The sequence below is a fragment of the Triticum dicoccoides genome, chromosome 3B (assembly GCF_002162155.2).
Source record: "Triticum dicoccoides isolate Atlit2015 ecotype Zavitan chromosome 3B, WEW_v2.0, whole genome shotgun sequence".
NCBI lineage: Eukaryota > Viridiplantae > Streptophyta > Magnoliopsida > Poales > Poaceae > Triticum > Triticum dicoccoides.
The window spans coordinates 18,451,844-18,468,721 of record NC_041385.1 but is presented as its reverse complement, the minus strand read 5'-3'; the positions used below and the strand labels follow the sequence as shown (position 1 = coordinate 18,468,721).

General features: G+C 46.6%; 1 protein-coding gene across 1 annotated transcript; it reads left to right on the top strand.

Moving 5' to 3' along the window:
- The first annotated feature begins 11,571 nt into the window (after positions 1-11,571).
- LOC119280541 (beta-glucosidase 26-like) lies at positions 11,572-14,337 on the top strand. Its single transcript, XM_037561361.1, has 11 exons — positions 11,572-11,839; positions 11,981-12,039; positions 12,134-12,209; positions 12,307-12,378; positions 12,475-12,562; positions 12,656-12,899; positions 13,023-13,138; positions 13,271-13,488; positions 13,578-13,609; positions 13,710-13,812; positions 13,919-14,337. Exons 1-11 carry the CDS (start codon positions 11,605-11,607, stop codon positions 14,197-14,199), a joined length of 1,524 nt encoding a protein of 507 aa, XP_037417258.1. The 5' UTR covers positions 11,572-11,604; the 3' UTR covers positions 14,200-14,337.
- The last annotated feature ends 2,541 nt before the right edge of the window (positions 14,338-16,878 follow it).

The following is a 16,878-nucleotide window of genomic DNA, read 5'->3' as shown; positions in this document are numbered from 1 at the left end:
GGCGGGGGCGACGGGGCGGGGGGCCGGTGGGCCGGTGGGGCGATCGGGCGGCGGCGAGTGCTGGCGGCGGCGGCGCGCGTGTGGGAGCAGGAGAGAAACAAAGAGAGAGGGCGGGGTGGGGTGCGCCGTTAGATATGTTGAATGTTTGCCGTCCGCCCTCTTTGCCGTCCGCTTTTTTGCTCTTTGCCGTCTGCTAGCAGACGGCAAAGAGGGGGGACATTAAGTATTTTTTAAACAGCTCCTCAGTGGGGCCGCCCTCCCTCTTTGCTGTCTGCTAGCGGATGGCAAAGATTCTTTGCCGTCAGCTAGTGGACGGCAGAGAACAGGCCGATGGCAAAGGCTTTCTTTGCCATCAGCCAGTTCTTTGCCGTCTGCTTTCGGGTAGCTGATGGCAAAGAGCTAGCAGATGGAAAAGTAGCTGATTCCAGTAGCGTTTGGTCTGGTGCAACGACTATTTGGCGCCGGAGCGCAGATTGATGCCATGAAGAGATCGGCGTGCATAGAGGGTGCGTGGATGGCTCTTGCCCACGTGAAAACGTACTAGGCGGATATGGAGGCCACCCGCATTCCAACCCGGGGTCCGGCCGGAAGCCAAGACCCAGCTGAGCACTACTTTGAGCAGGTCATAGAAGGTGCCCGTAGAATAGAGTCTCAGTGTTCGAATAATGTCATGTTTGAATGACAAACTTATTAGTTATGAACAATTATGTGTTTGATTATGGATGCTGTGTTTTATACTTTTGCCTGAAAGTATTATAATGTCTCTTGTATGGCTGTTTATGTATTCATATAGCATGAAAGTTAGCAGTCGTTGGCTTTAGCCCCCACGCGTAATGCGGGGGTGTTCGAGAAGATACGCAGAAACACACATGATTCAACGTCTTGGTCCATTGAGGAGGTGATCACACATCGAACCTGGCAACCGGACTATATAGCTGTAACACTTTCGCTTAGCCCTAAGAGTTGAAAGGTGGGGCTACTATGTAGCCCCTGGTACTTCCGCGTGTGTCCGGATACGGTGCGCGTACTTGACCGGTAGACCGGTCCTTCGTCAATGCGGAGGAATCCTATAGATTCCGATGAGTCCTTGAGTGGTTGACCAGTCTCTCGCTATATCATGACAGTCAGTTTTCGGCTTTCTCTACTGAGGTGCTCATCCAGAATAACCAGGGCACAATCGTAGTAGTTCTCCTTTGGCCGCCTTAGCCAATAGAATGGAACCTAAGGCAGCAAACCCAGGAGCCGGGCTGACCCAACATTTGACCAAAGACATGATTTAGAGCTGATGCATATAAGGCCAAACGCATGACGTCGAACACTCCCGAAGGTATTCGGACTTTATAAAATATATTGGGCGAAACAATGCCCTTGACCCTGTGATTCCAGGTACGCGCATTGATCTGTCGTGGCAAAAAGGCCTAAAACGCCAGTGTCCCGTACAGGTGTATGAAATACCCATGGGACGTTGAGCAACAAGAGACAGTAAAGAAGGTTTACGCAGGGGCTTAATCTAAAGAGAAACCTGTGGGCAGGGCCCTACTGCACGTCTGCGCCTGTGTCTTCGTTGTGCCGTATCCTGGAAGGGTGTGGCACTGGTAGTGTTTGTAAGAACGAAAAAGAAAATTTGCGAGAAGTTAGTTATGCTCGAGGAATGTTCGAGATCCGACCTGTTAATGAGGCGAGCCGAATTGTGAGGTTGTGTTACATGTTTGCAGCTCCTCGTATTATTTATGGGGACACATGTACAGCCCCTGGCTCAGTTTTATGTGAGCCAGTTTGAAAAATGGTGTATTGGACTCGTCTAACCGTGTCTGTGGTCTGAACGACCGTTCATGCGTTCCGGTGGGAGAGGCCGCCTAGAGTCCGGCAGCGGGAACTGCCGCATACCGTTCTGTGTTTCCACTAACCGTGATGACACCGCGCGGACCGGGCATCTTGACTTTAAGGTAGGCGTAGTTCGGTATTGCATTAAAGCAAGCGTAGGCCGGTCTTCCAAGCAATGCATGATAATCGCTGCTGAAGGGAGCTATGTTGAAGAGTAAGTTCTCGCGTCTAAAGTTGCCGGGAGAACCGAATGTTACTTCTAACATGAAGGATCCCCAACAATGAGCCACGACGCCTGGAATTACTCCATTGAAGGTGGCTTTGTTTTGATTTATTCTGGATGGGTCTATCCCCATCCTACGGATGGTGTCTTTATATATCAAATTAAGACTACTGCCGCCATCCATTAGGACATGAGTGAGATGGTATCCATCGATTATTGGGTCGAGCACCAAGGCAGCCGATCCTCCGTGCCGGATACTGGCCGGATAGTCCTTGTGATCAAAAGTGATCGGGCAAGTTGCCCAGGGATTAAATTGGGGGGCTACGAACTCAGCGTGAGTTGCGTCCACCATGTTTACCATTTTGACTTCCAGTGGGAATTGTTTCTGGCCCCTGGTGTTCGGCTGGCAAGGCTCATCCTCGTATTCTCTTGGTGTTTCCCTTCCCTTGTGTTCGGCGTTTAACTTGCCGGCCTGCTTGAAGACCCAACATTCTCTATGGGTATGATTTGCAGGTTTGTCAGAAGTGCCATGGATTTGGTACAATCTGTCGAGGACTTTGTTCAGGCCAGATGATTCCTCTTTACTGCCGTTAAATGGTTTTTTTCCTTGACCAGGTCGAGAGCCCCTGAATCCGGCGTTGACCATTGTGTTGTCCGGACTGTCGTTATTCCGACATTTGTTCTTGGTGTGCCGTGGCTTCACGTTGCCATCTCGGACTTTGGATGTGCTTGGGTCGCTAGTGCCTTTATGGGCCAACTAGCTGTCCTCGCCCGCGCAAAATCGGGTCAGGCTTGTTAAGGCTGCCATCGTTCTCAGCTTATCTTGGACGAGGTGTCTGGCAAGCCACTCGTCTCGGATACTGTGCTTGAAGGCCGTTAAGGCTTCGGCGTCCGGACAGTCGACAATTTGATTCTTCTTAGTGAGGAATCTGTTCCAAAGTTTGCGGGCTGACTCTCCAGGCTGCTGTATTATGTGACTTAAATCGTCCGCATCTGGAGGCCGGACATAGGTCCCTTGAAAGTTGGCCCTGAAAGCATCCTCAAGTTCCTCCCAACTTCCAATTGAGTGTTCGGGGATGCTTTTCAGCCAATGACGAGCTGGTCCTTTTAACTTGAGGGGGAGGTATTTGATGGCGTGGAGGTCGTCCCCATGAGCCATGTGTATGTGAATGATAAAATCTTCAATCCAGACCCCGGGGTCCGTCGTTCCGTCGTATGACACTATATTCACGTGTTTGAATCCCTGTGGAAATTCATGATCACGCACCTCATCCGTGAAGCACAGGGGGTGTGTAGCCCCACTATATCTGGCTGTGTCGCAGCATGCTGCCGGCTGTTGTTGCTCCCGGTGTTGATTCCGGACTGGTATTCGATCGGCATGATCGTTGTGGTGACCATAATCCCGCATCAGAGCCTATCCTCTGGACCCATAGATGGACCTGGCCGCACTGGCCTTTTTGTCCAGGAGCTCTCGTAAATCACGTGCGGTATCAGTGGCTGCTCTATCGCGGCCATGAGGTTGTTGGTCCGGCTGAGTAGCTGTATTGTTTTTGGGCCGAACGGGTGCTGCGGCTTCATTGTCGAATTCGGGTAGCAGTTTGCGCTTTGGGTAGCTCTTTGTGTGGGGATTATCGCCATGTTTTCCTTCGGTGTCCAGCACCTTATTCCATCGTCGGTTGAGCGTATCCTTCACGGCCTTAAGTCTTTGCTTCTGCTTCTTCAGGCTCCGCATGTGGCCAGGAGTTTTCTGCGGAGTTTGTCTTGCTTTGAATGTTCTTCCGGGATGATGAACGCATCGTCAACCAGACTGTTATCTTGTTTGGAGGTAGCATGATGAGTTCGACCCTCTAAATCGGGCGTCTGCTCCAGGCTGTGTTTGGCCTGACCTAGTTTATCCTGCTCCATCGCTAGATCCTATGGTCGTTGTTGCCTTTGAAATCAACCAGAGTGTCGTCCTGTTTTGGGTTGTTATCGCTATTTTTGTTGTGACTGGACCTAGGCGGCGCTTACGCTGTCGTTTTTGCTTTTGCCCGGGGGGTTTATCCTCCGCTGTGTCCTTTTTGTCACTATTGTCCTCTTTGGGGGTGTCCACCATGTAGACGTCGTATGATGAAGTGGCAGTCCAGCGCCACATGGGCGGTGGTTCCGGATCTTCCCCTGCATCAACGTCCATACCGTCGATGTTATTGGGGGAGATGTCAAGCATGTCTGTTAGGTTGTCGACAGTGGCTATAAAGTGGGTGGCGGGTGGGTTGTGATTTTCTTCGTCTTCTGTATCCCACAGGGGCCGGACATAGCTCGGCCAGGAGTCTCCTAACAAAGAGAGAGACCTTAATGAATTCAGCACGTCTCCGAAGGGTGAGTGCTGAAAGATATCCGCGGCGGCGAACTCCATGACTGGAGCCAATTAGATACGATGGGCATGGACGCGCGCGGTCCGGAACACACTACCGGAGACGAGTCCGGGGGTCCGGAGTTACAGATTTCCTGGAGAGAGGAGTCTGTGTTCGGCTCCAACACCGATGACGATGCAGCCTTCGAGGTGGGGTCCATCCACCCGTCCTTGGAAGGAACGACCTGCTCTGGAACAAAGTCCAGAGTGGTGGCAGGTGCGATGTTCCGAATACTGTCTGACTGCAGATTTAGGTCATGCCCGTCGTGGTTGTTCGGCGTTCCTGACACGGGCCCGAATCCGTCGAAGATCAAGTCTCCGCGATGTCGGCAGTGTGGTTTAAGTTTCCAAACCTGGCCTGATGGCCTGGGGCGTAGCTATCGACCTGCTCCAGATGGCCAAGCGAATTGGCCCGCAGTGCAATACCGCCGAACACGAAGATCTGTCCGGGGAAAAAGGTCTCGCCTAGGACAGCATGGTAGGATGTTGGCGAAGCCATCTAGCCTTGCAGCAAAGACACAGAGGAACTCTCAATGAAAGCACCAATGTCGGTGTCAAAACCGGCGGATCTCGGGTAGGGGGTCCCAAACTGTGTGTCTAAGGCTAATGGTAACAGGATACTGGGGACACGATGTTTACCCAGGTTCGGGCCCTCTCGATGGAGGTAATACCCTACTTCCTGCTTGATTGATCTTGATGATATGAGTATTACAAGAGTTAATCTACCACGAGATCAGAGAGGCTAAATCCTAGAAGCTAGCCTACGGTATGATTGTTGATGATGATCGTGAGTCCTACAGACTAAACCCTCCGGTTTATATAGACATCGGAGAGGGCTAGGGTTACACAGAGTCGGTTTACAGAGAAGGAGATCTACATCCGAATCGCCAAGCTTGCCTTCCACGCCAAGGAGAGTCCCATCCGGACATGGGGCGAAGTCTTCTGTCTTGCATCTTCATAGTCCAACAGTCCGGTCAAAGTACATAGTCCGGCAGTCCAGATACCCCCTTATCCATGACTCCCTCAACCGCCGCCGCCACCACTCCTCCAGGGGCAGCAGCCAAGAATTGAAACCCAAGTTTCAATTATATGTGCTAAAAGCCTCTACTTCTCTAGATACTTCTCTCTACTCTCTCCTAAGTTTCAGTGAGCAACAAAAAGCCTCTACTTCTCTCACCTAACCCCTCTCTCTACTCTCTCCCCAATCACGCGAGGAAACATCAAAGGCCAGCACACTGCATATATGAACAATACTTCAAGTGTGCATGCCAAATCCTAAGATCTAGTAACATATAAGATGATATGTGATACTAATTAACAGTAGGATCTAGAGATGCATATGTGATACTAATCCTATTAATCCATATGTGATACCAATCCTATTAATCCATATGTGATACTAATTAACAGAGGGGGCGGAGCGCCGCGTAGGGGCAGCAAGGGGAGTGGCGAGTCGCAGCGGCAAATCGATTGGAGCCATCGAATCGCGGAGCCACCGTGCAATCCCTAAATCCCAAAACATGGCGAGCCGCCACGGCAAATCGATTGGAGCCTAGCTAGTGTGGCGTGTGCAGGGAGGAGGAGATCGAGGGGGACTTACGGGGCTGGAGCGTCGGAGGAGACGAGAGGCGACCGCGCTTGGTGGCGGCGCACGGCGCCGTCGACGGGGGTGAGGTGGCCGGGGACGAACCCTAACCGTGGCGGCGGCGTCGGGCGGAGGGGATCGATTGTGAGAGAGTGAGGGGGTGCGGGGGCCCTCGGGGCGGTTTTCTTTTGCTATAGTAGTAGCGCTGGTTAGAGGGCAGCGCTACTGCTAAGCCCACCAGCTGTAGCTCCCGTTCAAAACAAACGCTACAGCTAAGTGGGCTACTATTTTTTCCCTGCGGCCCATGTAACAGTAGCGCGGCCCAAGCAAACAAACGCTGCTGTTATATATTAGTAGTAGCGTGTTTTCTGCCCAGCGCTACTGGTAAATATTAGTAGCCTGGGGTCATAAAAATGCGCTACTGGTAAACTTCTATCTATAAGCATTTTCCTAGTAGTGATTAGTTCTCCCTGGGGGGTTCCGGTAACCCTCCAGCACTCCGGTTTTCTCTGAAATCACGTGGAACACTTCCGGTGTCTTAATATAGCCGTCCAATATATCAATCTTTATGTCTCGACCATTTGGAGACTCCGAACTATCTTCGGTACATCAAAACACATCAACTCATAATACCGATCGTCACCGAACGTTAAGCGTGTGGACCCTACGGGTTCGAGAACTATGTAGACATGACCGAGACACGTCTCCGGTCAATAACCAATAGCGGAACCTGGATGTTCATATTGGCTCCCACATATTCTACGAAGATCTTTATCGGTCAAACTGCATAACAACGTACGTTGTTCCCTTTGTCATCGGTATTTTACTTGCCCGAGATTCGATCGTCGGTATCTCAATACCTAGTTATGTTCCGGCAAGTCTCTTTACTCGTTGCGTAATGAATCATCCCACAACTAACTCATTATTCACATTGCTTGGAAGGCTTATAGTGATGTGCATTACCGAGAGGGCCCAAATATACCTCTCCGACAATTGGAGTGACAAATCCTAATCTTGATCTATGCCAACTCAACAAGTACCATCGGAGACACCTGTAGAGCACCTTTATAATCACCCAGTTACGTTGTGACATTTGGTAGCACACAAAGTGTTCCTCCGGTATTCGGGAGTTGAATAATCTCATAGTCATAGGAACATGTATAAGTCATGAAGAAAGCAATAGCAATATACTAAACGATAAAGTGCTAAGCTAACAGAATGTGTCGGGGATATACCCCGCGGTATGACCCGGCCGGAATCGTAAACCGGCCGAGACTTGGTAAACCGGCGGATGGTAAACCGGCAGACAGTTAAGACAGATGGCTAAGACAGACGGTAAACCGGCGAGTGGTAAACGGCGGCGGTAAACCGGCGAGTGTTAAACCGGCAGAGTTAAGACAGATGGTAGCACCGGCAGGTATTAAGTCAATCATAACCCGGCAGGCCATGTTAAACCGGCAGACAATGTTAAACCGGCAGACAATGTTAAACCGGCAGACAATGTTAAACCGGGAGACAATGTTAAACCGACAGACAATGTTAAACCAGCAGACGTTAAGAAGCCCAAAAAGGGAAGTCAAAATAGTTTAAGTCTTAGTCCGAGATGGACTCTACATGTAACCCGCCCCTTTGACTTATATAAGGAGGGGCGAGGCTCCCGAAAGAGGGACAAGCAAGAAACAATCTCTAGGGCTGGACAGAAAGAGAGGAGAGCCGGTTTACGGCGACTCCCTCGTGATGATAATGAGATCTAGCCTCAAACAGCATGTAGGGTTGTTACTGGATGATGTTTCCCGGACCCGAAGCTGTCTAAACCTTCATCTTGTGTTGCGTCTCTCGATTCCGCTCAACCCCTCTCAAGCTACCTAGATGCATTGGCCTCGCGACTAAGTCCTCACACTAAGAACATCTGCCGTGACAAATCAATGACAGTTGGCGCCCAACATGGGGCCCGCGCACGGTGGTGTTGAGTTCTTGAAGGGAGCTTTCCAGGGATCGAGAAGCTCGGGATCGGCCGGATGTAGAAGAACCGGTACGAGACAATCACACAGGATTTTCCTTGGATCTGGGAGTACAAGATTTGAGTTGAAGAAAAATTATGGTTGCATGATGCGCGTTGCTGTGATCGGACAATCCGTCGAAACCGGATCAATTTTCAGTGTATCGCCGAGACAGACAAAAGTCTCCACTGCAATACCTCATACGCGGCCACCGAGTTGCTTCAGGACAGATTCTTGTTTTTTATTTTCTGAGAGGAAACTATGCGTGAAGTAAAACGCATCCAGGGCGGCGGACGAGAGTAAAAATAATCAAGAGTTGAAGCTGATCGTGATGGCAAGAAAAGGACGAGAACAACAGCCCTCGATTTGGAGTTTACACGGGAAGTTAAAAAAAAAGTGGGAAACAGCCCACGATTCGGAAGAATAGTGAGTCCCTCTATATGACGCGACCGACGCTCTTCGGTGCCTTTGTGAAATCCTATTTAGCTTCAGGGCCGTACGCAGCGTCTATTCTTATGGGCTGGCTCATTTAAGAGATCTCTATCACACCCCATAAAATCACAAACTGTAAAACTGGGATACAGGTCTGAAAAATGCATTTCAAGGGTTCATTTTAGCTACGGCCGAACAGATACTGTAAAACAAATTGTAAAACTGGGATAAAAAGCTCCTTTCTCAAGTCCGGTTGTTGCCGCCCCTTCCCCTAGCCGGCCATGCCGGCCACGCCGGCCGGGCCCAACCCTGTCGGTCGCACACCGTCGCCCACCAGCCGTGCCCCGTCGCCCGTCGGCTGCGCCCCGTCCGTGCCGGTCATGCCCCGTCGGCCATCGGCCGCACCCCGTCACCACGCCCTCCGCGCCCAGCCTCGCCGGCCTCGCCACGTTGCCTTCGCCCTCCGCTCCATGCTCTATTGCAAGCCGTGCCGGCCGAGCCGTGCCCCTTTGCTTGGTGCGTCGGGAGGATTCCGGCGGCCAGGCTGAGGCCATGGGAGGCCATGGCGATGTCGACTCGTCCGATTCGAACCGGCGGCGATCGATTGCGGCGTCTAGCGGCCTTTTCCGGTGCGCGGTTATGAATTCCGGCGAGTTTAGGGCGGATTCCGGCAAACTCCACGACGACGTGTTTACTCCGGTGAGGTTTGACCGGTATACGGGGGCCCTTAGGTTCGGCCTTCCAACCTCCAAATATGACGGTTTCGGGTGTACATTTTCGGTGGCCTTTAAAAAAGTAACGGTTTGAACTACTTTTACGGTTTCTGTTCTGGACACTTTTTTTGACCAAAACTGTAAAACGCAAAAATTATGCGAGTTTGATCACTAATACGGGGTTTGCTAAAGATGCTCTTAGCATAGCGGGAGTTCTATCCCGGATATTGGAAACTTCTGGCCTAGTTTTTTTTTCTGAGTGTAACTAATCAAGGAGTACTCCTTCAAAGAGCCCCCGCAAGGGTCACTTGGGTAGGTTTGTAGCATGCCATTTGGAGGGCTCTCAACCGTCGCCACATGTCGCGCTCTCAGTCGCCGCCACATGTTGCACTTTGGGTGCTCCCTTCGATTTTTTTTTGTATGTGTATTTTGGTATAAGATGATTTTTCTGAGTTTTTTTTCGTCTTTTCCCCTTTTTTCTTAGGATTTGGTACAAAAAAAATCATTTTTTGCACAAAAAACCACGTTTTCTTTCTTTATCCTTCCGCGACAGGCACAAATTTACTTCTCAGATTTTCTTCCGCGAGAGGCACGGTCATTCCTCTCAAAAAAGGAAAAAAAAATATTTCCTCCTTCGTGAGAGACACATATTCGTATCAGTTGGAGGCACGGATATGCTTCCCTCTCGAAAAAGGAAAAAAGAATATATTTTTTCTTTCCACGAGAGGCACATATTTACTTCTCGTGGAGGCACGAACTTCCTCCCACTAGAGGCAAGGTCGTGCCTCTCAGAACGAGAAAAAAAATACGTTTCTACTTTTTTTCCCTTGAGCGAGTGACACAGATTTACTTCTCGTGAGGGCACGGATTTGCTTCCGCAATAGTTACGGTTGTACCCCTCGGAAAAGGAAAAAAGCATGTTTTTTTCTTCTTCTTCCGGGAGGCACAAATTTACTTCTCGTGGAGGCACGAATTTAGTTCTGCGAGAGGCACGGTCGTACTTCTTGTAAAGAGAAAAAATGTACTAACGATTCGGTTTTTTCGTCTAATCTTTTTCGTGAAAAAAAGTTCGGCGAAACCGATCAACATCATATATAATTTTGAAGATCTCGACGCAAGGAGTCCAACGATGAAAACAGTTGAAGATTTGGACACACAATTTGAGAGATAAAATGTTTTAAACAAACGAATCTACGAAAAAAGGGAAAATATTCCAGGTTGCGACAAGTGGCGCACATGTAGTGTGACACATGTCCCAACCTGCAAAGTATACTCCTTAATTAGTGATTTCAGTATGTTCTTCATTTTTTCTGCCTCTTTCTACCTGGTTTTTGTTTCGTTTCCACTTAGTTCTTTATTTTCTCCCTTTTCTTTTCCTTTTAGTATTATTAAAAATTAGTGAACACTTTTTAATTCTTGAATTTTTTCAAAGTTGTGAACTTCTAGAGTTCAAACAAGCATCTTCAAATTTCAATGATTATAAACTTTTAGAGAATATTGGAAGATTTTAAAATATCAACAAAGATTTGAAAACATGTTTTGGAATTACAAAATACTATTAAATTATTAAGAAAATATCAAATAATAATTTTCTTCTTAAGGAAATAAACAAATATAAAAACGTCACAGATATTAAAATTTTTAATATAGACTAATCATGCTTTTCCTCTTTAGAAAATTATCTCTGTATATTTTTTTTGCCATTAGTTTTCTGAATCATGTGGTTATTTTTCTACATTCGATTTTATAAAGACAGTTCGTACTTTTCCTATTTAACGAGCAATTGTTTAATGCAGTTTCTGTTCAAATTTAAAGTACATCAATTAAATGCAAACCGTGTAGTTGGTTAAATTCAGCGGTATAATTTTTGTTCCCGCCACAGTCGGTCTCGTTTGTTAAATTTACGGTCAAATTTGGATCTCAGAAAACGCGAGCGCACTACACATTATTGAAATGGAGGGAGTACTAGAAAGTTACAGTAGTACTAGACGTGCGACAATTAATCTGAATCCGATAGATGGGAACAAGTAAGCACGTCCAACAACTCCCTAAATCCCGTGGACGGGACATGAATCAACCTCCTTAATTCGAGCATGCCTTACTTGACCGGTCGCCACTAGAGGTGACGCTCCCCGGGATATCTCTCCCCAATCAGTGTGTTTACAAGCAAAAACAAGCATTATCCTGTTCCATCACACATGGGGCTGCCGGCCGGAGGGGTAGCACTAGCACTCGACCACGCCCCGGCCTGGGTAACACGCGCGCCCATATCTTATCTTCCAAACTTGTTTGTTCCATCCCTACTGTTCTTAGTTTAATGAGTCACACAGAAATGTGCCGCGTGCACACTGGCTATTCTTTAGCCCCGCAGACCAAGTATCCTTTCTACTCCCCACTCCCCTCCTTCCTCACTCACGCGCACGCTCACGCACACGATGAAGCCCGCGGCGGCGCTGCTGCTGATACTAGCGGCGGCTGTTCATGTGCAGCTGCCGTCAGCACAATACCACCAGCTCAACCCGGAGATCCACGACTCCGGGGGGCTGAGCCGGCAGGGCTTCCCGGAGGGGTTCGTGTTCGGGACTGCCGCATCTGCGTACCAGGTGGAGGGAATGGCGGAGCAGGGAGGGCGAGGGCCAAGCATCTGGGACGCCTTCATAAAGATACCAGGTAGAAACATTTCCATGGATTTGGTTGATTTTGTTTTTTGTCCTAGTTCCACTCAACAAGTTGTAGTGGAGCTACTGCTACATGCATAGCTGTGCATGTTTGCATTTTGGATCTAAACGGGTGGTGTTGTTGGGTGGACAGGGACGATCCCCGGCAACGGCACCGCCGATGTGGCCGTCGATGAGTACCATAGGTACAAGGTGTGTATACTCAGCGATTAATCATCCAGCTGATTGCTCTGTTTTTGCGAGGTGTGTCCTCATGCTTCACAGAGGTCTTTATTCTGAGGTGTAGGAGGATGTGGACATAATGAAGAATATGGGCTTCGACGCGTACTGGTTTTCCATCTCTTGGTCGAGGATTTTCCCAGGTATATATATGGCATCATCTCTCCTCCAGCCGCAGCAGTTTCAAATTTCAAAAGAGTTTTTGATGCACGTGGAGTTGTGTATAAAATTCAATTCTAGATGGCACTCGGAAGGTGAACTGGGAAGGAGTGGATTACTACAACAGGCTTATAGATTACATGCTTCAGAAAGGTAACTCGAATTTCTACACTTTGGCAAGAAGCTTTTAATTAGCACCAGGGTATGGATTTCTTGTGTAATTTAACCCTTATTATAATGGTGGATTAGGCATCACTCCATATGCAAACCTCTATCACTATGACCTCCCACTAGCACTCCATCAGCAGTACCTTGGCTGGCTAAGCCCAAACATAGTGTAAGCATTTCATATATTGATTATTTCCACATTTCAAAGTTGAATTTATGTATGTGTCTTTGATACGCCAAACTTTTTCTCTTTTTACAAAAGGGTCACGTTCGCAGACTATGCCGATTTCTGTTTCAAGGTGTTCGGAGACAGAGTGAAGAATTGGTTCACCTTCAATGAGCCGAGGTGCGTCGCTGCTCTCGGGTATGACAATGGCCTCCATGCACCGGGGAGGTGTTCCCAGTGCTCTGCAGGAGGCGACTCTAGGACAGAGCCATACCTTGTCGCGCACCATCTCATCCTTTCACATGCTGCGGCGGTGCAGCGATACCACGACAAGTATCAGGTAAAGACTGGCTGAAGATTTACCATCAAGTCATTTCTCACTTGAAGAATCACATATTCAATGGCAATGCCTAAGAGTGAATGTTAACTGTGTTTCATTTCATCATTCTTTTCTATTTAATAGCATCACCAAAAGGGGAGGATTGGAATTCTCTTGGATTTTGTATGGTATGAACCTTTGAGCAACAGCAATGTAGATCAAGCTGCAGCACAGAGGGCAAGGGACTTCCACCTTGGATGGTAAACCCTGAACCAATTTACCCCACGATAAATTTTTTTCACAACTTCAGATTGCAACACATGTCTACCAACCAACTGTCACCAACTTTGTTTGGAGGGAACCAGATTGAAACAGCATGAATGTCTTTGCAGGTTCCTTGACCCCATCATCAATGGTCGCTACCCATTCACGATGCTCGAGATTGTCAAGGATAGGTTGCCACGCTTCGGTGCCGACGAGTCCATGATGGTTAAAGGATCCATTGACTATGTTGGTATCAACCAATACACTTCTTTCTACATGAAGGACAATGGGACTTGGAACCTGACGCCTGTCAGTTACCAGGATGATTGGCATGTTGAATTTGTCTGTAAGATCTGTCTCCTTCATGGCAACTCCTTCTGCTATGCCAGATACTTCACATTCTCAGACCCTCGTGATGTGTATGTGTATTTGCAGATGAACGAAATGGCGTGCCTATTGGAGCTCATGTAAGTGCAGTCCTAGATTACTCTCTACTATACCTTATAGATGGATAAGTGCAGATTTTCTGTGGAACATTGTAACTGTATGTTTGTTGAGTCTGTGCAGGCAAACTCCTACTGGCTTTACATTGTACCATGGGGAATCAACAAGGCTGTGACCTATGTTAAAGAAAGATATGGAAATCCTACAATGATCCTTGCTGAAAACGGTACTTCAACATCTCAAATGACAATTGTTTCTTCGGGTTAAACAAATTACTCCTACTACTTACTGTTCTCATAAGGACATGAATGATCAGTGTTATGATCTGACAGGGATGGACCAACCCGGTAACGTGAGCATCGCTAACGGTGTGCGCGACACGGTAAGAATCCGATACTACAGAGACTACATAACTGAGCTCAAGAAGGCGATAGACGATGGCGCCCGGGTGATCGGGTACTTTGCTTGGTCTCTGCTTGACAACTTCGAGTGGAGACTTGGCTACACCGCCCGTTTCGGTATTGTCTATGTGGACTATAAGTCTCTGAAGAGGTACCCAAAGGATTCAGCGTTATGGTCCAAGAACATGCTCTCCGAGAAGAAGAGGAGCTAGGATTGCAAACAAGATTCCCTAGTGGATCAAATTCTTCAGCTTTCGGAATACGCTTACTGTAGCATTTGTTTATCATTGCACCTCAAATTTAGCTTCAAGAAACTGGAATAACAAACATTGAGACAGTAACTTTGCCCCTTCTTATAATATAAATCAGAAACGATGAGATCTATTTTAAGTCAAAACACTACAGATCGATAAGCACATGACATAATTGACTATCATAATATCAAATGGCACCAATTGAACATCATACACATGACCTCACAGAGGAAAGCCAGTTGAGCAATTCACTGGATGCAAACTATTGTCAGTGCAGTTTGCCCACAAAAAGATAGACAAACATTGCAAAAGAATGATGCAGTTTATGGAGTGCATAACAAACCTCCTTCTATTTTTTTAACTTTTTATCTTAATATCGATAAAACAAAACTGTAAGTAATGTTGTAGTACTTTTAAAACAGTAACAATATACTTTTCATTTATCATCAGTTAACTAATGTCATTTTGTTTTTCAAACTTTACTATGTTAACCATAACCCAACTAACTTGCTAGCTACTTATTTTGGATATAGTAAACAGTAGACTTACATGTTTCAAAAAAATCCGTAATTTAAACTCATTATTAGATGTGAGACGGGTTTTTAGAAAACTATCTTTAACTGCTACCCTCATTGGCTATTTTAAATCGCCAATTTTTGTTCAGGCACTCTTGAAAATAGGTTTATATGAAATCTAGCAAATTTATGGTGCGCTCTAGTACGATAATGTTTTTAGCCACATGAAAACATGAGTTTTGTAAACATCTTCTTCAGGAAAATGCTAACTAGAAACAAAAGACTTCACAAGCAGCCGAACACATCTCTTGCATTGAATCAATGTCCTAATCCAACTGTTTAAATTGTGGACACACATACGAACTCATATGAACTTCAAAGTAGACGCATTCTAATAATGAAGTCTAATAGAAGCAAAATACCCAGTGTTGCTTGTTGAAATATATTGCCCGCCTCTCTGCATCAATTCAGACTTTTCGATGAGTTGGCTGGTGCATGAATTCAATATGGTATCCGAGCCAAGAGGTATTGAGTTCAAGACCCTGCCAATGCAGTATTAAATAAAACGATTCTGCAGCCTACATCGATCACACGTCTGAGTTGGCTGGTGAATTTGAGACACTTCAACGTCACGTAGCCGAGGTGTTTGTACATGACACTACAAGAAATATGTCAACTTGTGACCACCACTATTGGTCACTGAAAGGTCTTTTTTTTCATTTGCGACCTTTTTGTGACAAAAAACAGATGGTCAAAAGCTGGCGGTCGTAAACTGAAATTAACGACCTTCTTCGGGATAAGGTCGTAGACGTTTACGACCAAAACAAAAGGTCGTGGAATCCATAACCTTTTGTTTTGATCACTGGCTGTCTGCCCAGGCCACGTCGGATCCGACGTGGCAATCTGACGTGGCAAAATTGCGACCAATTGAAAGGTCGTTGACAAGATTCAGCCCGATCCAATTAGGTGTTTGACATGGGCCGAGCCCAACAAGTCAGCCTTCTATATATTTTTTTCCTAATAATTTTGGTCAGCTACATGGGCCAAGCCCAACAATTCAACCTTTTATTATTTCAGGGCCATGGCCTTTTAACATTGTTTGGGCCATTATATTTTAGAGCTGGTCCCACCAATCAAATGGGTGCCACTTGTCATCATCTCACACATTGGGCCCACTTGACAGCAATTTCAAAACTGCTCAAATTATTTTCATAAATGGGTCCCACAAGTCAGGTTTCCATTCCACACGGTTTCAAATCACATACATAATCAATATTTCAAACGGAACATTACAAATGTAGTTCATCAAATAACACTAACCAAGTCTACTACAATGTGTACATAGTCTATTACAACCCAAATATGCCTACAATTACAATATTTACAGTCTATTACAGTCAAACAAAAGAGATAACTCTTTGCTGAGTAGGGCTATCCGGCTTCGAACTTCAAATTTCGTAGACCTGGAGCTCCTGTAAAAGAGTGAACACATAGACTAACAGCATTAGAGTAGCTATTATTCCTCGAATAGATTTGCAAACCTCCAAGTTTAGTGTATAGACTATCGAAAAATTATATATTGAAAGAGATTTCATAGAAATTTAGATTTATGGACCAAATATATGATAAAGCAACAGATTCAGCCAACTTCAAAGACCTAAATATTTTAAAGACCAATTTTATATCAGAACACTAGATGTTTGTGATGCATCTTCACAGAACCACAAGAACACTAGATATAGTATAATATGATTCCATGAGTATAATGCTAACCACAAGAGCATCAATCAGCAGCAGGTATATAGCTGGCAAACTATCTACACATCATCGACACTTGAACCATAACATATCCAGCAAGGAAACAAAAAATGGAACAAGTACTAATTCTGGATAACATGTCCAGGAAGGCCATCCAATGCTTTCAGTCACATCCTAATAAACCAATGGCACTCTAATACTACTAATTAGCAGCAGCAGATCGAATAGCCAGGTGAAGCACCAGCACTTGATCAACGACACAACAGTTGGCAAGGAACCGACGACGGTGATAAAAGCATTGAAATCCTAACTGAACCATGAAACAGAGCATGGTTGTAGCATAGCAAAGGGAGGAGCTCACAGT